We start from the raw sequence: 22054 nt of genomic DNA on the forward strand, positions 1-22054 counted from the left end.
GAAGCTCACCCGTGATTAAAGAAGAACTGGTAGCCCTGGAACTTGAGCCCAGGCCCATCTGACTAAAAGCCCTCTGTCTTAATCATAAGTGTGCAACTTCTGTTGGAGGTGTATCTATGTGACCCTCATCATGTGACCTGAGTGTGTGTAAACATGGCCCAATTGTGGGTATGGGTGTAGGTGCCTGTGGATGGGTGTGTCTCTGCGTGTGTGTGCGGGGCCTCAACCAGTTAAGAAAGGTGGGTACAGTAGTGGGTCTGGATCACAGCTCCAGAGAGCAGGTGAGGATCGGGGAGCTGTCAGAGAGAGAGAAGAAGAATTGGGCTCCTGGAGGGACCTTCCCAGCCCCAGCCTCTCCCTTCAATGATGTGATTCATGTGGAAAGGGTTGGAGGAGAGGCTAAAGGTGCTAGAGAGAGGAGCCAGAGCCAAAGAGGATGGCCAGTGGTGGGAAAGGGAGAGGAGAAGAAAAAGAAATCCTGGGGAGATGGAGGAGAGGACTCCCTGAGTGGAGGAGGGACAAGCTTGGCTAGGGGAGGGGGAGGAGGGAACAAGAACTGGCATGGGAAAAGACAGCTGGGGAGGGGGCGGGTAGAGGGAGTAGAAAGGAAGAGAGACATATGGGAGCCTCTCCCCCCACACCCAACTGCTTCTCCTCATTTATTATGTCCCTTAGAGGACCTATGACAGTGGCTGCTGAGGTAACTACTCTCAGCCCAGTGCCTCTGCTCTGCCCAGAGCCCCTGCCCACTCTCTCCATAGGCTGCTGAACTGGAAGCCTGGGTTCCCATGGCAACTGTGAGCCCTCAAGATAGCCATAAGCAGGCCTGGCCCGGTCACTACTGCTCCTGGGCTCCTTTGCAGTGGAGGTGGGAGGAGGAGGCACCATCTGGCCCAGTCCCCGCCCTTCCACCCCATTTTCATTGTGCTTCCAAAACTGAGAGGTTCCACTCAGCCTAAGTGGGGGCTATCCAGTCTCTCTCTCTTCTCTCCCCCGCCCCCACAGGCCTGGAATAAGGGTAAAGAATGAACAAGAATGAACACTTCTTAAATTGCAAGAACATCTAGCCAGTAGCATAGAGTTCTGCCTGGACTTCAAGTTTAATTCACAAAAGCTGCATTCTCTCAGCTCCTTGTCAGACTAGGGAAAGTCTCACCTCAGCCCGCAGAGAGGCAGGAGGTAGCAGGGGCACCCTATGCAGGTCTGGAGGCCAAGGCAGCATGGAGGGAGCAACAGAGGACCAGTGCATGGGCTCATCCACCACCTAGGCTGCAGTCAGGAAGCTGGAGTTGGGGGCTTCTCGGGGACACCATTAGGGATCCCACCCTGAGATGCCAGAACTGAAAAAGTGTCAGAAGTCATCCAATCCAAATGAGGATTAGATGAGGCAATCAAGACCAGGGAGCAAATGGTTTGCTCAAGGTGACAGAGGCATCCTGTGGCAGAGCTGAGACTAGGGCCGAGGTCTTCAGACTCCTGTTCGGTGTTCTCTCTGAGCCCACACCCACCACAGGTCTTGTTGCATTGGGCCCTGGAGGCCACTGGGTTGGACAGGAAGAGAGCCTCTTGAATAGAGCTCCTGGTCTGCCTTGATATTGGGAATTGAAATGAAAATGCAGTAGTCCTAAAATGGGGAGGCTACAAGTCTTGGAATGAAAACACAGCCTCATTGCTAATTACCACCTTAATGCACTACAGGTTGAAAACCTTGAATTAAAATCTAAACTGAGGGAGGAGCTGCACCACTCCCTCACCTCCCATTCACTGTGTCACCCAGCCATCATCCACGCTCCCTTCCCTCGCCCCCATACGCACAGTGCCTGGCACTGACTCCTGCGGATTTCAGTGTCCTGGTCATGTAGAATGGGGCAGGAGGTGGAAGGTTTCTGTGCACATCCTGTGTGAGGGGACGGGACCCCTTTCCCAGAAAATGACCAGCATGTAACCCCGGAGTATGCCTTGAGGGTCCAGGAAATTGGGGGATAGTTGTGTGGTCATTCAAAGGAGTGTCTAGCACCAGAAAGAGCTCAGTAACCATCTAGTGAATGGTACAGCCGCCTCCGGGGTGGGGGGCCCCGCCCGCCCACCGACTCCACCACTCCGCGGCCAGCGGCTCAGAAGAAGTGGGAATGGCCTCTGGCTCCGAGCAGCTCGGGGCCAGCCGGTCACAGCGAGCCTTGTAGAGGTCGCGCTCCCTGGCCAGGCGGGCCACCTCGAGCCCGCAGCGCGTCCAGCTGGGCGGCCAGGCGGGCGCGCTCGGCCTCCAGCCCGCGCCGCTGCTGCAGCCGCTTGGAGCGACAGGCCTGCGCGTACCCGCGGTTCTTCAGCGTGCGGCGCCTCTGCTTCAGCCGCAGAGCCTCGTCGCGCCCGCAGCCCCGCAGCTGCCGGTTTAGCTCCCGCACAGACATCGACACCAGCACCGCGTCCGAAAACCGCTCCGCCAGCTGCAGAGGGAACGGGCAGGGCCCCCGGTCAGCGCCGGCATTTTGGGGACTCCACGCTAGTGTCGCGTTGCCCTCTGGCCCCGCCCTCGGGAAGGCTCCGCCTCCGGCTGCCACCTTCACCTGAACGCCCGCCTTCCCCTGAATCCAACCAGCGGTCTAGATCCCGCCCCAGGTCCCAACACGCCTCCCCTGCCCCACCCCAACCTCCGCCACGGGTCCTTGCCCTGGGACACGTATCCCCGTACCCTCTCCTAACCACCGTCGGTGGAGCCAATCGCGCGCCTGAAACCCGCGCCGCCCTGCGCGGTCCTCAGCACCCGCTCCAGGCCCACATGCGTCCAGTGGGCCCGGGCCCAACAGACCCTGACCCTCCGACGCACCTCGCTTCTCTGTCCTAAAGGCCGCAACCCTGTGACCCTCAAAGGATTTAGATTACATCTTAATACCCTCAACACCCCCATCTGTGTCTATAACTAATAGGATGAGTCCCAATCCTTTCTGAGAAGGTTGAGGGCTGGGGAAGCACGGAGTCTTGAAAAGTCTAACCTCATCCTGGTTCCCACAGTCTCAGCTTCGCTCCATTCCACGCACAACCCTTTCCCCGGTTTCCACAGACAGACTATCTATTTACCACCCGGTAATCAACTGTTCCTGATGCCCTTTAAGTCTCAACTCTCCCCTTTCTAACCTTATCTTCTCCCCCTCCCTCCTGGTTCAGCCTACTCATTTCTCTCCATTTGGGGGAAAAAAAGGAGGGGCCAGAACATAGTTTTCTCTATCTGATATTTTTCAAGGCCCTTCTTCCCTTCCCCTGAACTCTGGCCCTTTCCCAGTCAGAACCCTCTCCAGGGTCTCTCCTTCCTCTCTGGGCTGGCCTCCTCCTTCACCTGCACTGCCTCAGATCAGCTCACTGATCACTCACCTGGGCATGTTGGGCTCCTGTCTCTTCTGGGCTCCCTGGATAGTAGGTGTGGGAGCCCTCAACAGGGACTGGGCCCTGACCCTGCAGCAGCTCCACGGCCTCCTCAGGACTCAGCCCCAGTGCCTCCCCAGCCCCCAGCTGCTGCTGCAGGGTGGCCAGCCAGTACAGCTCCTCCAGGCCTGGCCGGCTGCTGTCGGTGGCCCCCGCCATGCCTGGATCACTGAAGGTAGGTGAAGGAGGCACTGAGCTGTAGGGTGTGGAGCCCAGTGAGGCTGTGGCGGGGCCAGATCGCCCCTCAGAGGGTTCCCTCTTTACCTCAAACTTCATCAGGTCAAAGTCATTGACATACTCCATGGCCAGGGGACTGGGAGGGAGTGCCATTCTGGGGCTGGAATGGGAGGGGTGCACCTGTGAAAAAGAGGAGAGGGTTGGAGCACCGGGAGGCTGCCTGCCAGCCTCCTTCACCAATACCTGCTTCCCCCAAAGCCCAAGTGCCCTGGAGCCAGAGTTCTGGAAAGCCGGGGTGATGCTGAGGGACAACTTCTCAGATGGCAGGGGCTCCTGACCAGGGGGCAAGCAGCTTAAAGTTCTGAATGAGGAAGAGGAGAGCACAGCCTCTGGCCCCCTGGTGCCTCTGGGATCTACAAAAAATAAGAAGACTATAGCAGTACTTCCAACTCTAGTGCTGGAAACTGCTGAGCGGCTCTATCATCTCAAGAGGCATCATTCCATTTCCAAGCAATTAAAAAACATGGCTTAATTAACTGTGACACAGTATGTGTATATTTCAGGGCAATGGGAAGGCACATATGCCATGAATTTTAATATACGTAGATAACATACTGTTACACCTCTCTATCTCTCAGAAATAGATGGAGAGGTATAACATTCTATGCCAATGCCTTGCACAAAGAAGACCCTCAGTGCACATTCATTCTGTGGATTAATCAATCAATGAATCTCTTTTCTAGGAAAAGAGAAAGGAAAGGAAAAAAGAAAGGTCCCAGAATCAGTTCTAGAAAAATCAGGACTGAGTGGTGACCATCTTCTGCCATTTTCTCCAAAGTCAGCGTCTCCAAGGGGAACCAACGAAAACTAGTTTTCCTCCTTCTATCCAGGACCTGCCACATTGTGTGAACTTGAGCAGATCACTTTCCCCTTCCTGACCCCAGTTTCCTCTTCTGTTCAAGGAAGGTAGTTAGACATTAACATATCCCAAAGCGTGTTCTGTGAAACACAAAGTCTGAGAAATATACAAGGAGGGGGTCTGTGCTCAGATAATTTTGACAAATGCTACCTCCCATCCCCACCTCTTGCAAATTCACAAGGCACGGCAGCATAGTTCTCTGGAGGTCCTTCAGTAAACCACTTCAGCAGTGTCCCAAACTTATGTCACCCAGGAACTCTCCTCCCTGTTATCAACTGTGGAGCATGTGCCCACTAGAGAAACCTCTGGCTGGGTGACCTTGGGGATCCTTCCCAGTTTGGGAGTCCCAAGCTGGAACCCAACTCCCAGTTCTAACAGCCTCAGGTGGGGCAAGGCAGGAGGTGCTCATCCCCAGGGCTTAGAGTTGGCTCCATCTTGATGCCCCAAGACTGAGTAGTCCACTTTCCAACCACATCTCAGGCCCCCAGGTTCTGCCCAGAGAGGCAGGGAGAAGGGCAAGGCCTCTCTTCCAGTCCCAGCGAAAGGTTATTGCCCTATCTATTGTGCCCCTCACTCTTGAGAGGACAGAGGGGATGAGAACAAAAACACAGTTAGAAGGGACTGATCTTTGGCAGGGAAGAGATAGTGAGACACAGAGAGAGCTGTCCAGAAAGAATTGGATGAAGAGATAAGTGAGGAGGGCTGTTTATCTTCCTGATGTGATAAAAGCGAGGGACAGAAAGCCAGTCAGGGTGGGAGTACAGCAGGAGCAGAAGTGTGAAAATTCCTGAAAACAGATACCAGAAAGCAGACAGCAGGTGTGGAAGGAAGGAGCTCTAGGTGAGAGGCCCGGCACCCAGATAGGCCTCAGACATACTCACTTTAGGGATAGCAGAGATGATGTGTCCGTGTCAGAGCCAGGCAGGCACAGCTTCCCCAGAGACTGGAGGCCCCATTGAGCAGGGCCTGGTGCCTCTGTGTTCAGAACAAGGGGCTATGGGCACAGAGCCCATTCCACACTCTTAAAGGGCCAGCTCTCTGCGGTCATCTGTGGTTCTCAGGCCTCCAGCCAATGAGGTAAGGGGATCATTTGCATATCTCATTGACGGGTTTGAGGGTAGTGAGAGGAGAGGACAAGTATACGGTTCTCAAGGAAGGGAACAGGGCATCTTCCCCAACAAAGCTCCTCCCTGATTATCTGACTCATTGTGTTCAGTTCCCCAGTACCGAGAGCTGCATTGGCCCCCACTGTCACCCTCATGTGGACACAACCCTCAGCCACTGGTGACTGAAAGCCTGGGACTGGAAAAGAGGGCCAGACAAGCTCCCAGAGCCCTTACCCTCCAAGGCTCTGCAGCGCCGTGTCAGTGTTTTGGGGGAGTACAAGTTCTCCCAAGCCCACTTCCACCTGGCCTCTTGGGTCAGCAAGAATGGGAGAGGCTGAGAACTGGATGGCCCGGCCCCAGGACAGGCAGGCCAGCTCAGGAGCAGAAGGGTGAATGAGGAACCCTTGCTTCCAAGCCACCTCGGGACACTGAAATCCAATCACCACCAATCCATCCGAGACACTTTTGTACCTGCCCTCATATGCCCTCTGCTTCCCCTCACCTTTTCCTTGTGTGTGTCTCTGTCCCTCTCTTTTCCTCTCTCACTCATTCTGGTTCCCAGATGGCTGGGGGATGACCTACATTTTCAGCCTAATCCCCTAACACCTCTTAGAGCTATCAGCCCCAAGTAGAAGTTGGAACAGGGATACTAGGAATTAGCCAAGGAGATGTTTAAACCTGTCTGAAGCTGTTTAAATAAGGTCTGTACTAGAATAGAACTCCAGGAGTTAAAAGCTATTCCCTTACCTTCTAAGGACATCCAAACACTCCCACGAGGTTAACAGGTCCTCTTTTCCAATTCAGAGAGAGACTTGGATGTCCATCAGCCCCAAGGAGCATCAGTTGCAGAAATTAACCTGGTCCTAGCCTTAGGTGTTAGTTGAAGAGTTAGTAGATTCAGATGATCTAAGACAGTGACCCTCAAACTGTGGTCCCCAGACCAGCAGCATCACCTGGGGATGTGTTAAAAATGCAAATCCCCCAGCCTTACTTCAGTACTACTGAATCAGTCACTCTGGGGGTGGGACCCCCAATATCTGAGTTTTAATAAGCCCTCCAAGCATTTTTGATGAACACTAAAGTTGGAGGACCCCTGGTCTACAGAGTGCCTATAGTCAACTCAGCTTCCTTTGTCGATGGGTGGGGGGTAGTCCGTGTACTCTCTCCTACCATGCTCTCTTCACACATATAAGGAGATGTGGGGGGAGTGGGGTATAGCTTAACGGTAGGGAGTGTGCTTAGTATGTGTGAGGTTCTGGGTTCAATCCCTAGTACCTCCTTAAAAAAAAATCTAGATCTGAGGCTATCTCTCTTCCCACACCTAGCCTCCATTTTGTACAGAGGAGACCATTGTCATTATTCAAGTGGAAAGGCTTCTCGGTATGATTGCCTGGATCTAGTGCTGTTTTGGCAGAAGAATCAAAAACCCCGAGGCCTGAGAACAAGGCCACAAAATGGGACTGTGGATCATGGAGACCGGGAACCCCATACACATGCCCACAGAATGTAGTTCTAAGGTAAATACCCAGGAAAGAGATCCCAGAATTTCCCTGGTTGAAGGAAGAGTAACAAGTGTTGACTGCCACCCCTTTCACAGGCCTGGTCTGGTCTAGCCAGACACCTGCCCCCCAGAAGCTGTCAGGTCTGCGCTGATCCTCTTGTTTACTGGAGCGCTCAGAGGAGAGGTGGGAGGGCTAAGCTGCTAACGGGCTCAAGGAGTCAGACTAAACAAGCTCAGGGGAGCTGAGCCGCTTGGGGCTCAGACCAGGCGCCACTGACCAGGGAAAGGAGTCTAGGAGGTGAGGGCTGGGCCAGAGGAAAGGACCAAGGGCACAGAGAGGAGAGACTGCAGCATCAGTGGGGACCCAGGAGGTGGTTAATGGGTTCTCTTGGCAGGAGAGGGGAGACACACTGAGACTGACTGGCCCATGGACATCTGGGGACAGGGAAATGGGGATGAAAAAGATGAAACCAGGTGGACCCTGGGGAGGACAGAACAGAGAAAGGGAGGCAGAAGACTTAGCTAAGGAGGCAGTAGGTGTAAACCTAGGGGAGAGGGCAGAACTAGTCAGGGGGTCCCCAGGGATTTGGCCTGAAGGAGACAGAGGCACATAAGCATGTGGAAGAGACAGGCAAAAGCCCATAGGGAGCTAAGAGTGAGGGGAAGGGGACCAAGCAGGGAGGAAGGGGTGATGAGAGGAAGGGATTAGAAGAGCAAATGTGGTAGAAGAAGGGACAGAGGAAAGTAAGACTGGGGACTGAGAACTAGAAACAAATACAGAGGAACAGGCAGATGATCAGGCCACAGAGAAAGAGCAGTGGACAAAGGACAAAAAGGTAGAAAGATACGGACAGAGGGATGTTGGACCATGGGGAGAGAGGGCCAGGCAGGCAAATAGCCTGGAGAAGTGCAGTAGAAAACAAAGAGGAAGGAGAGGAGGGGAGTCAGAGTCGATAATCCAGGATTCTGCTCCCCATCTCCTCTGTCCTGTACCCCAATTTTTGCAGCCCTGTAAGACCCATACTCATCCCTAGTTCTGACTTCTGGTATCTAGATCTTCAGTGATGGATCCAAATTCTCAAACTTCTTCCTGGTCTACCTCGTATATTCATTTGACAAATATTTATTAAACACCAACTCTGCACTAGACACTATGCTAGGCACTAGGGACACCTTAGTAAATCAGACTGACACCAGCCCTGCCTTCATGGAGCTTATAGACTGATGAAACAGAAACATGGCCCCTGCCCTGGGCCCTGTGCTTTGGAAGGCTCCACTCTGGCCAGCTGGCTGTGTCCCTTGGAGTGAGAAGTCCCAGCCTCCTCTGCCTGCACTCCAATCCCCTTCTACACCACACTCCAGACATATAGGAATTCCCTGTCCGAAGGCCTCCCCAGCCTACTCCTAAGGTCCACTTGGACCTCTCTCCTGGGTTTTCCCTCCCAAGGTTAGATCACACTACTTATATACATACACATCCTTACATCCTTGGCCATCCTTAGGGTGGCTGTCTTCAGGAGGCTGTGCACAGAATTGGGATGTGTAGACAAGAAGGTCTATATGCATACACATGAGACTCCTCAGAGCAGAAGGTGGTGTCAGAGGTGGGAAAAGACGTGGGTCCGAGGGCCCGTGGCTGAAAGCTGCCACTCCCTGCATCACCACATTCTGCTGTGGAATCCTGAGGATTCCAAATAAAATCCAAATCTGAATCCAAGCTTGAACCAAATTCGAGACCATTATGTGTGTATTTGTCAAGGTAGAAGAATAGAACATATATTATTTAATAGTTTGTTAGCTTGAGTCATACATTTTAAATACTTAAACATAAGGTTTGTAAGCCTCTATTTGTGCTCTTGCCCCGGGCCCTACATATATTAGGGATGGGCTTACATAAAAACAGACCATTATTATTATTTTTCCAGCTCCAATAGCGTATATTAAAGTTGCTGCAGTTAAAAAGCTCGTAGTTGGATCTTGGGAGCGGGCGGGCGGTCCGCCGCGAGGCGAGCCACCGCCCGTCCCCGCCCCTTGCCTCTCGGCGCCCCCTCGATGCTCTTAGCTGAGTGTCCCGTGGGGCCCGAAAAACAGACCATTATAAGAGATGAGTCTTTGAAGGAGAGGGACAGGGTGCTGTGAGACTTTATTTCATGAAGACCTCATCTGATGTGGGGGCAGGGGAGAGGGTGGCATTGCAGCGACAGCTTGCCTAAGAAAGTTACATTAAACTGAGATTGGTCAGGGGAGTAAGAAGTGACCATGCCTGGAGGTATGGAGAAGATGAGGATTCCAAGCCACAGGAATCATACACAAAGGCTCTGGGCAGGGAAGCGGTAGATGTCTTCACGAAACTGAAAAAAAGACCAACATAGCCAGAGAGTAGAAATCAAGGAAAGCGGGAAGAAAGGCGGTAGGTGAGGGCGGTGAAGTCAGCAGGGGCCAGGTCATGCAGAGCCTCAGAGGCCAAGTTTAGGATGTGGGGTCTACTCTGAGAGCAGGGAGAAGCTACTGAAGGATTTTCAGCAGGGATGTGGAATTATCAGATTGTGTTTGAAGACACCACTTTGGATCTAGTGAGGAGGGCCAAAATGGAATCAGAGTCATATTAGGGGCTTAATGCAGTATCCAAGTTGAGTTGGGAAGATATCTTAAGCCGGAAACAAACTCCGAGAGGATAACTTGTGTATGGGTGGTTTGTTGAGGGGAGTTTTCAAAGTCAGTGAAAGAAGCAGGACTCTGCAGAAGGAAGAACTGAAAAGCATTACAGCTGAAACAGAGGATTCCACTGACCCCATAGAAGCTCTGGAGCTGGGATGGACCTTCAGAGTGTCCCAAATGGGGGAAAGGGGCCAGGCCTTTGGACTCCTGCATCAACCTGTCATTGGATACAAACTGCCCCGGGAAAGGGGGGCTGCCTTTGGCAAGACAACACCCTTCAGCTCCAGGTGGTTCTCAGGGAAGTGCTTAGCTGTGAGCCATCAGCAGCCAAACTCAGCAGCTGGGACCATGAGTGCTATGATTGTGAAGGGGAATCTGCGGTCACAGCATCCACTGCAGAGGGTCTGCAAGACATCCCAGGCCCAGACCCAGAGGGCCCTGGGGAGGAGAAAATGCAGACCTGGGTGACGCTGGTCACACCCTGCCCCTCTTACTGAATGCAAGTTCATGTGCCTGAAACACAGTGAGGCCAAACAAACCAAAACGTCAGAGTGTGAAGCAGAGAAAGTTAAGCAGGGCCAAGCAAAGAGAACAGGTGGCTTGTGCTCAAAGACCCCAAACTCCCCAATGGTTTTCAGGGAGAAGATTTTATAGGCAAAATGTGGGATGAGGCTGCAGGGCATGTGAGTTTCTTCTGATTGGTTGGTGAGGTCACAGGACAGTGTTCTAGGAATCTTGCGTTCAGCCTGAAGTTGCCATCCTCCACCTGGGTGGGGGCCTTAGTTCCCGCAGAACTCAAAGATACCGTGATGTAGATCCCTTGAGGAGGAAGCAGGACCCTGCTTTATAGCTGCACTGTTGTTTCTTGACTGTTCCTCCTTTGTTTCTGCCTTACCTCCCCTCCCTGATTACTAACTGAATCTGCCCTTTGTGCCCCAGGGGAGGTCTAGGAGGCTGAAGCCTTTTCTAACAAACAAGAAACAAGAAACGGGGGACACGGAAAGGATCTGTACCTGGGAGGGTCCCACAGGGTTCTGCTCAGTTTCAATCAGCATCATGATCCTGAAGGGGACATCTGGGCAGCGCACCACGATATCCACCGCAGGAGGTCTGCAAGACATCCAAGGACAGGACCCAGAGGCCCTGGGGGAGGAGAAAATGCAGACTTAGGCAAGGCTGGTCACACCCTGCCCCCTGGTGGTGTGCCTCTGACACTGGGCCAGCTGGTGGGCCAGGCTGCGAGGAGGGCCAGGGATCTAAACAAAACTATGGGGCAGATAAAGGGAATCAGCAGGGCAAGGAAACCCTCACAGAGCCCCTTGTTCAGTCTGCCTAAAGTTAAGGAAGAAACGGGGGGGATGGATTAGAAATGAGGGATTCATTCATTCTTTCATTCAACCAATGTTGAATAAGTACCTATTAATGGCCAGAGGCTGCTAGGAGCTCGAATGAAAAGAAGACTAAAATTGGGGTCCTTTTCCCAAGTAGCTAACAAACTAGTGAAGATCACAGAGATACAAAAACAACTATAATAAAGTGTGATTAATTCAAAACTATAGGTATGTACACAGTATAGAACTGACACAGATGAGACAGCTGTTAATTCTAAGGGGCACTCTTGACTTTCACATAGGAGGTGATGTTTGATTTAAATCTGAAGGGCAAAAAAGATTACAGAAGTGCTCTGGAAACTGCAGAGTTTGGTATGTAGGACAGAAGGCAGCAAGTAGGCAAGTGGGGGTGACACCTTGGGGTAAGTAGGAGCCAGATTATGAAGGACATCAGTTGCCACATATGATAGGAAGCCCTGAAGGAATTTTAAGCCTCGGAGTGAAATGATCTAATTTTTTTCTTAATGATAAATCAAGGAAACAGTATAGGATTGCAGAGGGGAAAAAAACGTTGGTAATTAGAGTCAGAAAGACTTGGATTCAGATTCCATTTCTCCTGCTGACCAGCTGTGTGACTTTGAGCACCTCTAAGCCACAGTGTCCACATTGGTAAAATGGCGCTTTTGTGAAACTGAAAGAGATTATGCGTGTAAAGCTGCTGGCTCAGAGCCTGGCACTTAGTGTCCACACAATAAACATTATCCCTCTCTCTGAATTTTCCAAAGTAAACTTATGTGCAAAGTTCGGAGAATAGCTTTGTGGGAGGGAGAGGGGGTGGCATTTGGAGAGGTGGGAAGCCAAGACGTTTCTTGGAAGCTATTGCCTGAAGCCAAGTGAGAGCTAAGCCCTGAACTATGGCAGTGGCCATTGGGTCAGACACCAATTTAAGAGCTAATTATGAAGTACAAATCCAAAGGTCCTAGTGTCTGATTGTCTATGGAAGATAAGAAAGGAATAGTCTAGAGATTCGGGTTCCTCTGGGACAGCTGGCTAGATAGTGGTGCCATTTGCTGAGATAGGGAAACTTGAGAGCAGGTGCAGGATCACAGAAGAAATGATGACCTTCGATAGATGGAACAGGATGACACTAGTGTGCACATCTTTAGGCCCAGATGGTGACCAAAGAGGCAGCTGTTTGCAGTAGAGTAGATATGGACAGAGTCTGGATGTAGGGACTAGAGAGAAGAGTCCCAAATACATACACATGAAGTTGAGCCCAGGATGGAGCCTGGGTGGAAGAGATGAGGGCCAGCAGCAAGCCCAAGGCTGGAGGCCAGCTCTCCTTTTCCCGTTACGTTCCAGCACAGAACTCTGAGAAGTCTGAGAAGTGGGATTGTTTCTGTTACCAATGGCAGAAATTCACTTAAATTAGCTTCAGCAAAAGAAGAAATTTATTGACTCCTATGCCCAGAATCAGGCATCTGTCACTCTCCAATCCCTCTGCTGGCTTCCTCTAGTCTGACTTCCGTCTCAGGCAGGTTCCTGCTTTGCAGGACCAAGCTGACACCCAGCAGCATCAGATTTACATTCTACCAGCCCAGCAACCCCTGCAGAAAGAGAGCTCATTTTGAAAGTTGACAGAAAAAGCCCCAGAGAGGGACTTCATGCCCAATCCTGAATATTCCCAATAGCCATGGCCAGAGCGAAGAACACACAAATTGGCCAAGCTGAGAGCCTACCCCAGGAGACCCACACGACCACACAGACTGAGGAGGTGGTTCTCCAAAGAAACATCAGGGTGCAATTACCAGAAATGGGAAGCAGATGCTGGGCCAGTGCATACCATAGTCATGTTGAGTCTGAGATGCTATGGCATTTGGGGTGACACCAGTGGTGTTCAGCTTAAGAGAGATGTCTGGATGGAGACATAACTTGAGAAATTACCTAAGGACGTTAAGGTGGTGGTTGAGTGGGGCAGATGACTTCTTCAGGGGAATATGGAGAGAATGACCACAGCAGAGGCCCAAAGAAGACATGCTGGGGTGGAGAGACACCACCACTTCACGGTAAGGCAGAAAATAGCCTTCATCACTAGGAGAAGAAACAAGGATTTGGGGTTGGGAACTCAGGGGACCTTAGCACTGGGCCCTGGGAAACAGAAGGGCCTGGGCTCACAGTACTCAGGCCCCAGGCAGAAGGGGAAAGGCAATAACCAGGCCCTGGCTTTTAGGGCCCCTGGCTTTGCGCCTAGTTCCTAGCCTGTTTGCCACCCCAATGTCAGTCGCTATCTCCAGGAGCAAGAGTCCTCGAAGTTACATCATGTGCAGGGGGCGAGGCGGAGCGGTGGGGCGGGGCCTCGGGGAGGGGGAACCTAGGAGAGGACCCAGTCCTCCAATGGGAGACAGGGGTTTGGGGGCTAGGACGCAGGGGGTGGGGCGGCGGCTGGGCGGACCTGGGGCAGGAACCCCAGGGCGGAGAGAGGGTCCTGCCGGCCCTGCTAGATCCCGCCCCTGTGCCCGCCCGCCTCCTTTTTAAGCGCCTCCCGCCTAGCCTGAGCTCCGGCTGGCTGCGCCACGCTCCCTCCTTCCCCGCCTTCCACATCTCCCCGGCTCCGTTCCTTCTCGTGGCCACCCCGCAGCCCCTGCCCAGGTGCCATGGCTGCTGTGTACCGCCCCGGCCTGCGGTGAGTGACCCCCAGTCCGGGGCGGACCCTCACCTTTCGACGCGCTCACCCTTCGGGGCTGCCAGTTGCACTCTCCTGCTCGCCCGCCCCCATCTGGTTTCTCACCCGAGGAGGAGGTGGGCAGGGGGCGAGTGTGTCTGGATCCCCTGCCTCTCGGGTCGTGCGTCTCGCCGGAGATCAGGGCGACCTCAGCCGCCCCAGGTCTCTCTGTTTCTGTCCCCTCCTCCCTCTCCCTGTTGTGCTGGTCCCTGACCATACCGTCTCTATCTGCCACTCTCAGAACTTCCTTCCCCCTCCTTGCTCGTCCCCGCTGGGCCCAGTCTCCGTGTCTCCTCCTTTGCTTTACAGATGTAACCCCCTCGTGCCCCAGGTTGCGGTGAGGAGCAGTAGGGCCCTGGGGTCAAGGGTGCACGACCCCCTGGGGATGGAGCTCAGAGCTCCCTAAAGAAGGTAGAAGGTAAACAGCCTTTCCCTGGTTTCCCCCGACTGGAACCTGGCCAACTGGGACCTGGCGGGAAGCCCCGGGGGCCGCCAGAGGGACCAGGGACCTGGGCCCCCGCGGGGAAGGGAGGGAGGCAAGGTGGAGGTGGGGGCTAGGTTGCCTTTATTCTCATAAGGCTGGCTTTGTCCCCTGACAGGATGGGAGCCCCTAGGTGCTGCTTGTCTGCCCTCTCCTCCTTTTCACAGCTTCCTGTCTTCCCTCTGTGGCCTCCCTTTTCCTCAGCTTTGGTCCCAGAGTCTGAGGGAACCCCCGTCTCTCCCACAGCTGGTTTCACTTGGCCAGCCCTTGTGGGGGTCACTGGAGCAGACAAAAAGGAGAAGGTCCCACTCAGGGGACTGAAGGAGAATGAGGGAACTTCACAAGAGACTCCCTGAGCCCATCTCCCCCACGGAGAGAAGTTCTCCCCAAGACTGTGTGCCTTTAAAATTAATTCTAGAGGGGAACTTCTTTCCCAGGCAGGAACAGACCCAGGTCCCAGGAGCCTTCCTCCTCTGCCCCAGGGCCATATTGGATTTCTACCCTGCTCTACCCAGTGGAAGCCACACCAGTTCCCCCTCCAGCCAGGCTCCAGCTCCCACATCTATGGCCTGAGCTTCCCCTCTTCCCCAGGCTTACTCCCTCTGAGTTGAGCGTCCTGCAGGCTGATGGTCCACCCTGCCACCAACAGCCAAGCTCTCTAAGCATGTGTTCTCCAGGAAGGAGAGCCAGGGAGGGACAGAGTCATGTGGCTCTGGGCGTGTGGGGCACAGTTTGGTGGGCGAGGCCCTGACATAGGAGGAGGGCAACTTCCCTCTCTTGGCCTTTGCTCTCTCTGGGCCACTCCACCCTGGGTCCAGGCCAATCAGAGCAGACCCTACCTTTCCCTCTCCTAGGAGTATGAAGGGACAGACTATAGGGACCCTGCTCTCCTACAGATTGGGGCATGAACCCCAGCCAGTGACATTCCCCAATAGTAAGCCTTCCACACAGTTCAAAAATATCTACCCCAGTGGCAACATTTTATGCAATCCTTATTGGCTCAAGGGGGCAGCTGCAGATTCAATGCCTGGAACCCCCACATCCAGTCACCCACTCTCTGTACAAGGGCCCTAATCTAGAAACCTGAGACTTACCATCTCAAAGACCAGGTCCTTTGCTTGAGGCTTTCACAGGCTCACAGCATGCACACCAGAAGAAAAGAATAAAAACAGCTGCCCCCTTTTTTTGTTATTGAAGTATAGTTGATTTACAATGTTGTGTTAGTTTCAGGTATACAGCAAAATGATTCAGTTTTAATATATATATATATATATATATATTCTTTTTCAGATTCTTTTCCATTATAGGTTATTAAAACATCTGCCTTTTTAACTTATAAAAACTATACTTGAGAAAGAACAGGGATGAGAGCTTCAAACATCAGACACATGAAGCTATCACCTAGGCACCATTTATTGACATTTGGGCCATAGGGCACCTGTTCACTTCCAAACATTGGCCAGACACAGTTAAACACGGGCATAGGCTAAGCATGCAATTATATTAGCATGCCTATACAAGCACTTCCATGCAGCCAAGTATGTGCCTTTATGCTCATTTGGTAATATCCGTCCCCTCCTAATCAGGAGACACCCTCACTAAGCCTCATAAGGGCCACAAGATGCACGTGGCCTGAACCCACACCCCACACCTATTCTTACCTCTTCATGGTACCTGCACCCAGACCTGCTTTAGCATGTTTCCTGCAGCCCAGCTTTCACGAGAACACCTGGCCCATTACCTCTGTTTCTCCTCTCATAGGCTTAGCTGGCATGGGCTGAGCCCCTGGGGCTGGTCATCATGGCGCAGCGTCCAGACCCTGCGAGTCCTCAGTGGAGATCTGGGCCAGGTGCCTGCTAAGGTTCGAGACTTTGTGGAGCACAGTGCCCGCCTCTGCCAACCAGAGGGCATCCACATCTGTGATGGGACCGAGGCTGAGAACACTGCCATACTGACCCTGCTGGAACAGCAGGGACTCATCCGAAAGCTCCCCAAGTACAACAATTGGTAAGCCTTGAGCTCAGCAACCTGCAAGATGGGGGCAGCTGCATGAACTGAGGCCTCTTTGGGTTCACCAAGACAAAAATCAAATTTAAGTAGAGCATCCCTATGGAATGAGCAAGAATGGGCACTTTGGGGGAAACAATCAGGAATTCTTGGGATTGGTCTATATTTTCATGTTAAGTGAAGAGCTGATGCAAATAAAAGCTTTTGCTTTTGTCTTTTTTAACTCACAAGTTCAGAGTTTTTGCTGAGGCAAAATTCCTTTAGAGGGCTGGGGCCAAGGGAACTACCCCTTAAGATGGGATGCAAATGGATGGGGGGAAAATAAGGTCAACAGAAGACCTAGGGTCAAAGTTGGACTTGAAAGAGTGGGTCTGGGGATGAGGGAGATCTGCTGGCCACTATCTTCTTGGTATCTGCTCTCCCCTAGCTGGCTGGCCCGTACAGACCCCAAGGATGTGGCACGAGTAGAGAGCAAGACGGTGATTGTAACTCCTTCTCAACGGGACACGGTGCCCCTCCCGGCTGGTGGGGCCCGTGGGCAGCTGGGCAACTGGATGTCCCCAGCTGAGTTCCAGCAAGCTGTGGATGAGAGGTTTCCGGGCTGCATGCAGGGTAACCAGGGCGGGGACCCAGAGGCAGGGGCCCCGAAGGTCAGAATGGGTTGGAATCCTTCATCCAGGTTGCATTTTCCTCCACAGGCCGGACCATGTATGTGCTTCCATTCAGCATGGGTCCCGTGGGCTCCCCACTGTCCCGCATCGGAGTGCAGCTCACGGACTCAGCCTACGTGGTGGCGAGCATGCGCATTATGACCAGGTTGGGGACGCCCGTGTTGCAGGCTCTGGGAGATGGTGATTTTGTCAAGTGTCTGCACTCCGTGGGCCAGCCCCTAACTGGGCAAGGTGAGTGCCTGCTCGGCCCAGGGGAGGACACAAAGGCCTTCTTATATTCAGAGGGAACCCCAAATCCTACTCACCCTGATGGGTGAGATACCTATTTCTCAAGATCTTGGGTATCAGTGGGCTGGGAGTCAAGCTGTGTTGGTGGAGCCATTTGCATAAGATTGAGAAGACTCAGTTATCCACTTCCAAGAATAGGGGCATGAGAACTGATGGATATTATGAGGTGGGGGTCTTTAGCCACCCACTGGCACCACCACTGCTCCCAAGTGTTTCTCTTACCAACTCCTGCCCTCCTCCAGCCCCTGATACCCCAGTGCCTGATGCCCCTGTTGTTAGCGCCATGACCCCATTGTCCCCAGGGGAGCCGGTGAGCCAGTGGCCATGCAACCCAGAGAAAACCCTGATTGGCCATGTGCCCGACCAACGGGAGATCGTCTCCTTCGGCAGTGGCTATGGTGGCAACTCCCTGCTGGGCAAGAAGTGCTTTGCCCTTCGCATCGCCTCTCGGCTGGCCCGGGATGAGGGCTGGCTGGCGGAGCACATGCTGGTGAGGGCCTGGTGAGGATCTGGGCAGCTTTGGGGAGCAGGGCAGGGGTGGGGCCTGGCCAGTCAGCCTCAGCCTTGCCTCTCCACTGCCAGGTGCCAGATCAGTGGCCAGGGACTCTGACCAAATGCCCAAAGCTTTGGCCCGAGGCTGCTGAATGTTGGGGGGCTTCCCCTTGCCACCACCCCAGGCCCCGTGGCAAGGCAGTGCCCCTATTTAGTGAATAAACACCAGTCCTCCCTCTTGACCCCTAGCTTTCCTTCCCATCCAGACCATGTTTGACCTCCCATGACCTCCTCTTTGTTCCCTCTCTCCCCAACTCGCAGATCCTGGGTATTACCAACCCCGTGGGGAAGAAGCGTTATGTGGCAGCCGCCTTCCCCAGTGCCTGTGGCAAGACGAACCTGGCCATGATGCGGCCAGCACTGCCAGGCTGGAAAGTGGAGTGTGTTGGGGATGACATCGCCTGGATGAGGTTTGACAGTGATGGTGAGAAGCCTCGGATTGTACTTTCGATTCTGGTTCTTACCAGAGCATAGGAGTCTCCCCTCCTCTGCTCATGGTGAACTTTGTCAGTAACAAGCTTTTCCTGAACAACTGCTCCTCCCAGTAGCCCGTTCACCTTGGAAGTGTAAAGCCCTTCCCCAGCAGATCTAGAGTCCAGCTCAGGGAAGGGAGGGACAGAGCAGGACCTTCTGCAGCTGAACCTCTCAACTCTTCCTGGTCAGTCCTTCCTTTCTTTCACTTCTCCTCCCAACAGGTCAACTCCGGGCCATCAACCCTGAGAATGGCTTCTTTGGAGTGGCACCTGGCACCTCTGCCACCACCAACCCCAATGCCATGGCCACAATCCAGAGTAACACTCTTTTCACCAACGTGGCTGAGACCAGTGATGGCGGCGTGTATTGGGAGGGCATTGACCTGCCTCTTCCACCTGGTGTCACCGTGACCTCCTGGCTGGGCAAACCCTGGAAACCTGGTATGTGGGGTGAGGGAATCATGACACAGCCCCCAGGGCTCAGCACCTTGATGATATAAAAGCCTCCTCTGCAACCTGCCACCATCTCCCAGGACCTCCAGGAGGCACAAGGAGTTACGAATCTTCAGTTTCCAACCCCAGGCAAGATTTCAGTTCACGTCCCAACTCCACCAAGTACTGGCTATGTGTCCTGGCTGGGTCGCTCAGCCTCCTGAGCTTCAGAGTCCCCATGAGTTGAATGGGGAGAGTTATTACAGTACCTATCCCATAAGGTGTTGGAGGATTAAATTAAATAATGCATGCAAAGGGTTCAACACAGTGCGAAATACAGACTAAATTCTCAATATAATTTGGATATTTTTAAAGGGGGAGGGCTGTCTTAGAAATTATTATAGAAGGAATTGGGCTCAAAGCACATCCATAAAGTTTGACCCATTAGGAAGGAAGAAGCCTGCCCCTCCCTCTGCCACTTGGCCCCCACCATCCCCCTGTATAATAACCATTGTCTAAAGGTCAGTATTATTGCCCTCACCCTTCCCCTGTCCCTCCAACACATGTACCCCAATCCTTCCAGATGAAATCAGACCAGCTCTTTAGCCTCTCTTAGAAGGTAGTTTCTCAACCCTGTCATTACCCTCTGGGGCCCTGCAGCCCTGCCCCCTCCCCTAGCCCTGCACTCTGGACCTTCAGCTTTCAGTGGCCTTTGGCAGTCAGATTGCCGAGGCCTATGGGAGGCGGGGGAAGCTGGACAAAGAAGAGTGTGGCAGGGGAGGGTGGCCTGTGGTCACTGAAGCCCACATTCAAATCTTCCAGGCTGGCCTAGCAGTCACCCTCTTCATCTAATCACCCTTCATTTTCTCTACCACCATCATTAAGCCCTTCTCAGCCTCCCCACCCGACTGAGAAATCCAAGAAACTTTCATATTTCCCCACAGGCTAGTTCCCCAACCCTTTCATCATCTCTGGATTCAGGGGTATAACTGGGGCATATTGTGCCCAGCTTCAATTCTCAGAATAATACCCTGTGCCAGGTTCTGAATTGGGGGCGGATGGAAGTGCAAGAGAGAAGCATTAGAGATGGCTCTTACGTGAGAGTGGAGGCAGGAGCTGGGGGCCCTGGCTCTGTGACTTCCTTGCCCCCCACGTCTGACCAGCAACCTCGAGCAGAGAAAGCTCCGTGTCCATTCAGGGTCCCCATGATGGTCCTTTATACATCTGCCAATGACTGGTCCCAACCCCTCTCCAGGGCACCTAAGAGGCCAAATGACCTGGGCTCCTCAAGTTATGCCTGCCCAGGTTATCTCCTAGTCTGAGTTCTTCAAGCCCTTTCACTCCAGCAGGGTCTGAGCAGACCAAGGGAAATCACCAAAATCCTGCTAGCTTTAAAATCAAGTCCCCTTTTCATTTTGATAACTCAGGAGATTGTCTTCCCGCATTTGCTGATGGAAAGTCAATTATCTGAAAAACTGACCTGACAATCTTCCATTTTTGCTTTAGGTTTGAGTATTTATTTAAATAATCATCCTGTAAATTAAAAGAAGCATTTCTGGGGGAAATTTTCTATTATAACCATATGCCAAAATCTAACCCCATTCCCTTGAGCACTGGTCAATGCCATGTGGCTATGGCTTGGCATAAACATTGGTGTCCTGCTAAACCCCAGTTCTTCTCCCACTCTTCTCCCACAGCTCAGCCGATACCACCATCATGGATAAATAACCTGATCTTTGAGGGTGATGTTCTGGCTCCCTTCCCCCTGCTCCTTATCAACCTCCAACCTGAGATTGCAGGGAGCTGATGAGGCAAAAAGAAATTGTGCAAGAGTACCTGCAAATGTTTGTGTCTTTGGGGGATGCACATGCCCTTGGGAGTGATAGTGATGGTATTTCCTCTGCCAGGTGACAAGGAGCCTTGTGCACATCCCAACTCTCGCTTTTGTGCCCCGGCTCGCCAGTGCCCCATCATGGACCCAGCCTGGGAGGCCCCGGAGGGTGTTCCCATTGATGCCATCATCTTTGGAGGTCGCAGACCCAAAGGTAAACCTCATGTGGGCTCCATGCCTTCTGGGTGAAGGGTATGGCTCTCTATCAGGGCCCACCTCCCCCTTGTACTTGAAGCTCAGAGAGCGTCAGCCTAGATCGCCAACTACAGCTGTCTGCCTCTAGAGCGCTCCCCTGGAGAATGCAAAATTAGGGCATGGTGGGGAGGCATGGGGTTTGAAAAGGCAACAGTTGAGGTCCTAGGGGAGAGAGAGAGAGTGTGTAGGAGTCAAGGTCACCAGAAGGGATGGAGTGAGGGTGCAAAGATACGAGCTGCCTGTGATTGTGTGTGTGGTGTCCCAGGAGTCCCCCTGGTTTACGAGGCCTTCAGCTGGCGCCACGGTGTGTTTGTGGGCAGTGCCATGCGCTCAGAGTCCACTGCTGCAGCTGAGCACAAAGGTAAGCTCCCTCCCTGCCCCTTTTCTTTGTGCCAGCATCACCTCTTCTCTCCCTTCCTGAGCCAGACCTTCCTCCTGCCCACCGCTTCCCATGTTTCCTTCCCCCATTCCCTTCTCTTCACCCTGCCTCGAGGCTATTCCAGAACTGCCAACATTTCACAACTTCCTCTGGCTGGAGGCAGGGTGCCCCTCTCTTCTCCAATAAGGAGGAAGACTCCTTACCCATTCTGCTCTTCTCCCCAGGGAAGGTCATCATGCATGACCCATTTGCCATGCGGCCCTTTTTCGGCTACAACTTTGGGCGCTACCTTGAACACTGGCTGAGCATGGAAGGGCGCAAGGGGGTCCGGCTGCCCCGCATCTTCCATGTCAACTGGTTCCGGCGTGACGAGGCAGGCCGCTTCCTGTGGCCAGGCTTTGGAGAGAATGCTCGGGTGCTAGACTGGATCTGCCGGAGGCTAGAAGGGGAGGACAGTGCCCGAGAGACGTCCATCGGGCTGGTGCCAAAGGAAGGCGCCTTGGATCTCAGCGGCCTGGGAGCCATAGACACCACCCAGCTGTTCTCACTCCCCAAGGACTTCTGGGAACAGGAAGTTCGTGACATTCGGAGCTACCTGACAGAGCAGGTCAACCAGGATCTGCCCAAAGAGGTGTTGGCTGAGCTGGAGGCCCTGGAGGGACGTGTGCACAAAATGTGACCTGAGGCTCCCAGCCTGGGGCTCCTGCCTAGTGAGAGAGCACAGCACCCCACCCCCACACCCCAGAATAAGCGAGCCACCAGGCTTGCAGAAAATATGAGCAGCTTGCCATGAGACACGGCCACAGACCTCTCCCCACATGCTGTCCAATAATAAGAGATGCTTGTTTATAACA

General features: G+C 53.2%; 2 protein-coding genes across 2 annotated transcripts; one reads left to right on the forward strand and one right to left on the reverse strand.

Moving 5' to 3' along the window:
- Positions 1–969: 969 nt before the first annotated feature.
- NRL (neural retina leucine zipper) lies at positions 970–15081 on the reverse strand. The gene is given in 6 exon segments (XM_032481754.1): positions 970–2215; positions 2217–2444; positions 3367–3774; positions 10792–10921; positions 13054–13200; positions 14910–15081. Coding segments are annotated over 5 exon segments (1035 nt in total). The 5' UTR covers positions 13146–13200; positions 14910–15081; the 3' UTR covers positions 970–2038.
- PCK2 (phosphoenolpyruvate carboxykinase 2, mitochondrial) lies at positions 13617–22054 on the forward strand. Its single transcript, XM_032481752.1, has 10 exons — positions 13617–13792; positions 16074–16319; positions 16747–16931; positions 17018–17221; positions 17581–17768; positions 18092–18254; positions 18526–18744; positions 20643–20780; positions 21087–21182; positions 21425–22054. The coding sequence occupies exons 1-10, from the start codon at positions 13764–13766 to the stop codon at positions 21877–21879; spliced, it is 1923 nt and encodes a 640-aa protein (XP_032337643.1). The 5' UTR covers positions 13617–13763; the 3' UTR covers positions 21880–22054.

This window comes from Camelus ferus, chromosome 6 (assembly GCF_009834535.1).
Source record: "Camelus ferus isolate YT-003-E chromosome 6, BCGSAC_Cfer_1.0, whole genome shotgun sequence".
Classification (NCBI taxonomy): domain Eukaryota; kingdom Metazoa; phylum Chordata; class Mammalia; order Artiodactyla; family Camelidae; genus Camelus; species Camelus ferus.

Excerpts from the sequence above, each read along its gene's own strand:
- PCK2 (XM_032481752.1), top strand. The coding sequence starts at position 13,764 with ATGGCTGCTGTGTACCGCCCCGGCCTGCG. Across the intron at positions 17,222-17,580 it reads CCAGCCCCTAACTGGGCAAG|GGGAGCCGGTGAGCCAGTGG; the intron begins GTGAGTGCCTGC and ends CATTGTCCCCAG. Across the intron at positions 20,781-21,086 it reads TGGAGGTCGCAGACCCAAAG|GAGTCCCCCTGGTTTACGAG; the intron begins GTAAACCTCATG and ends GTGGTGTCCCAG.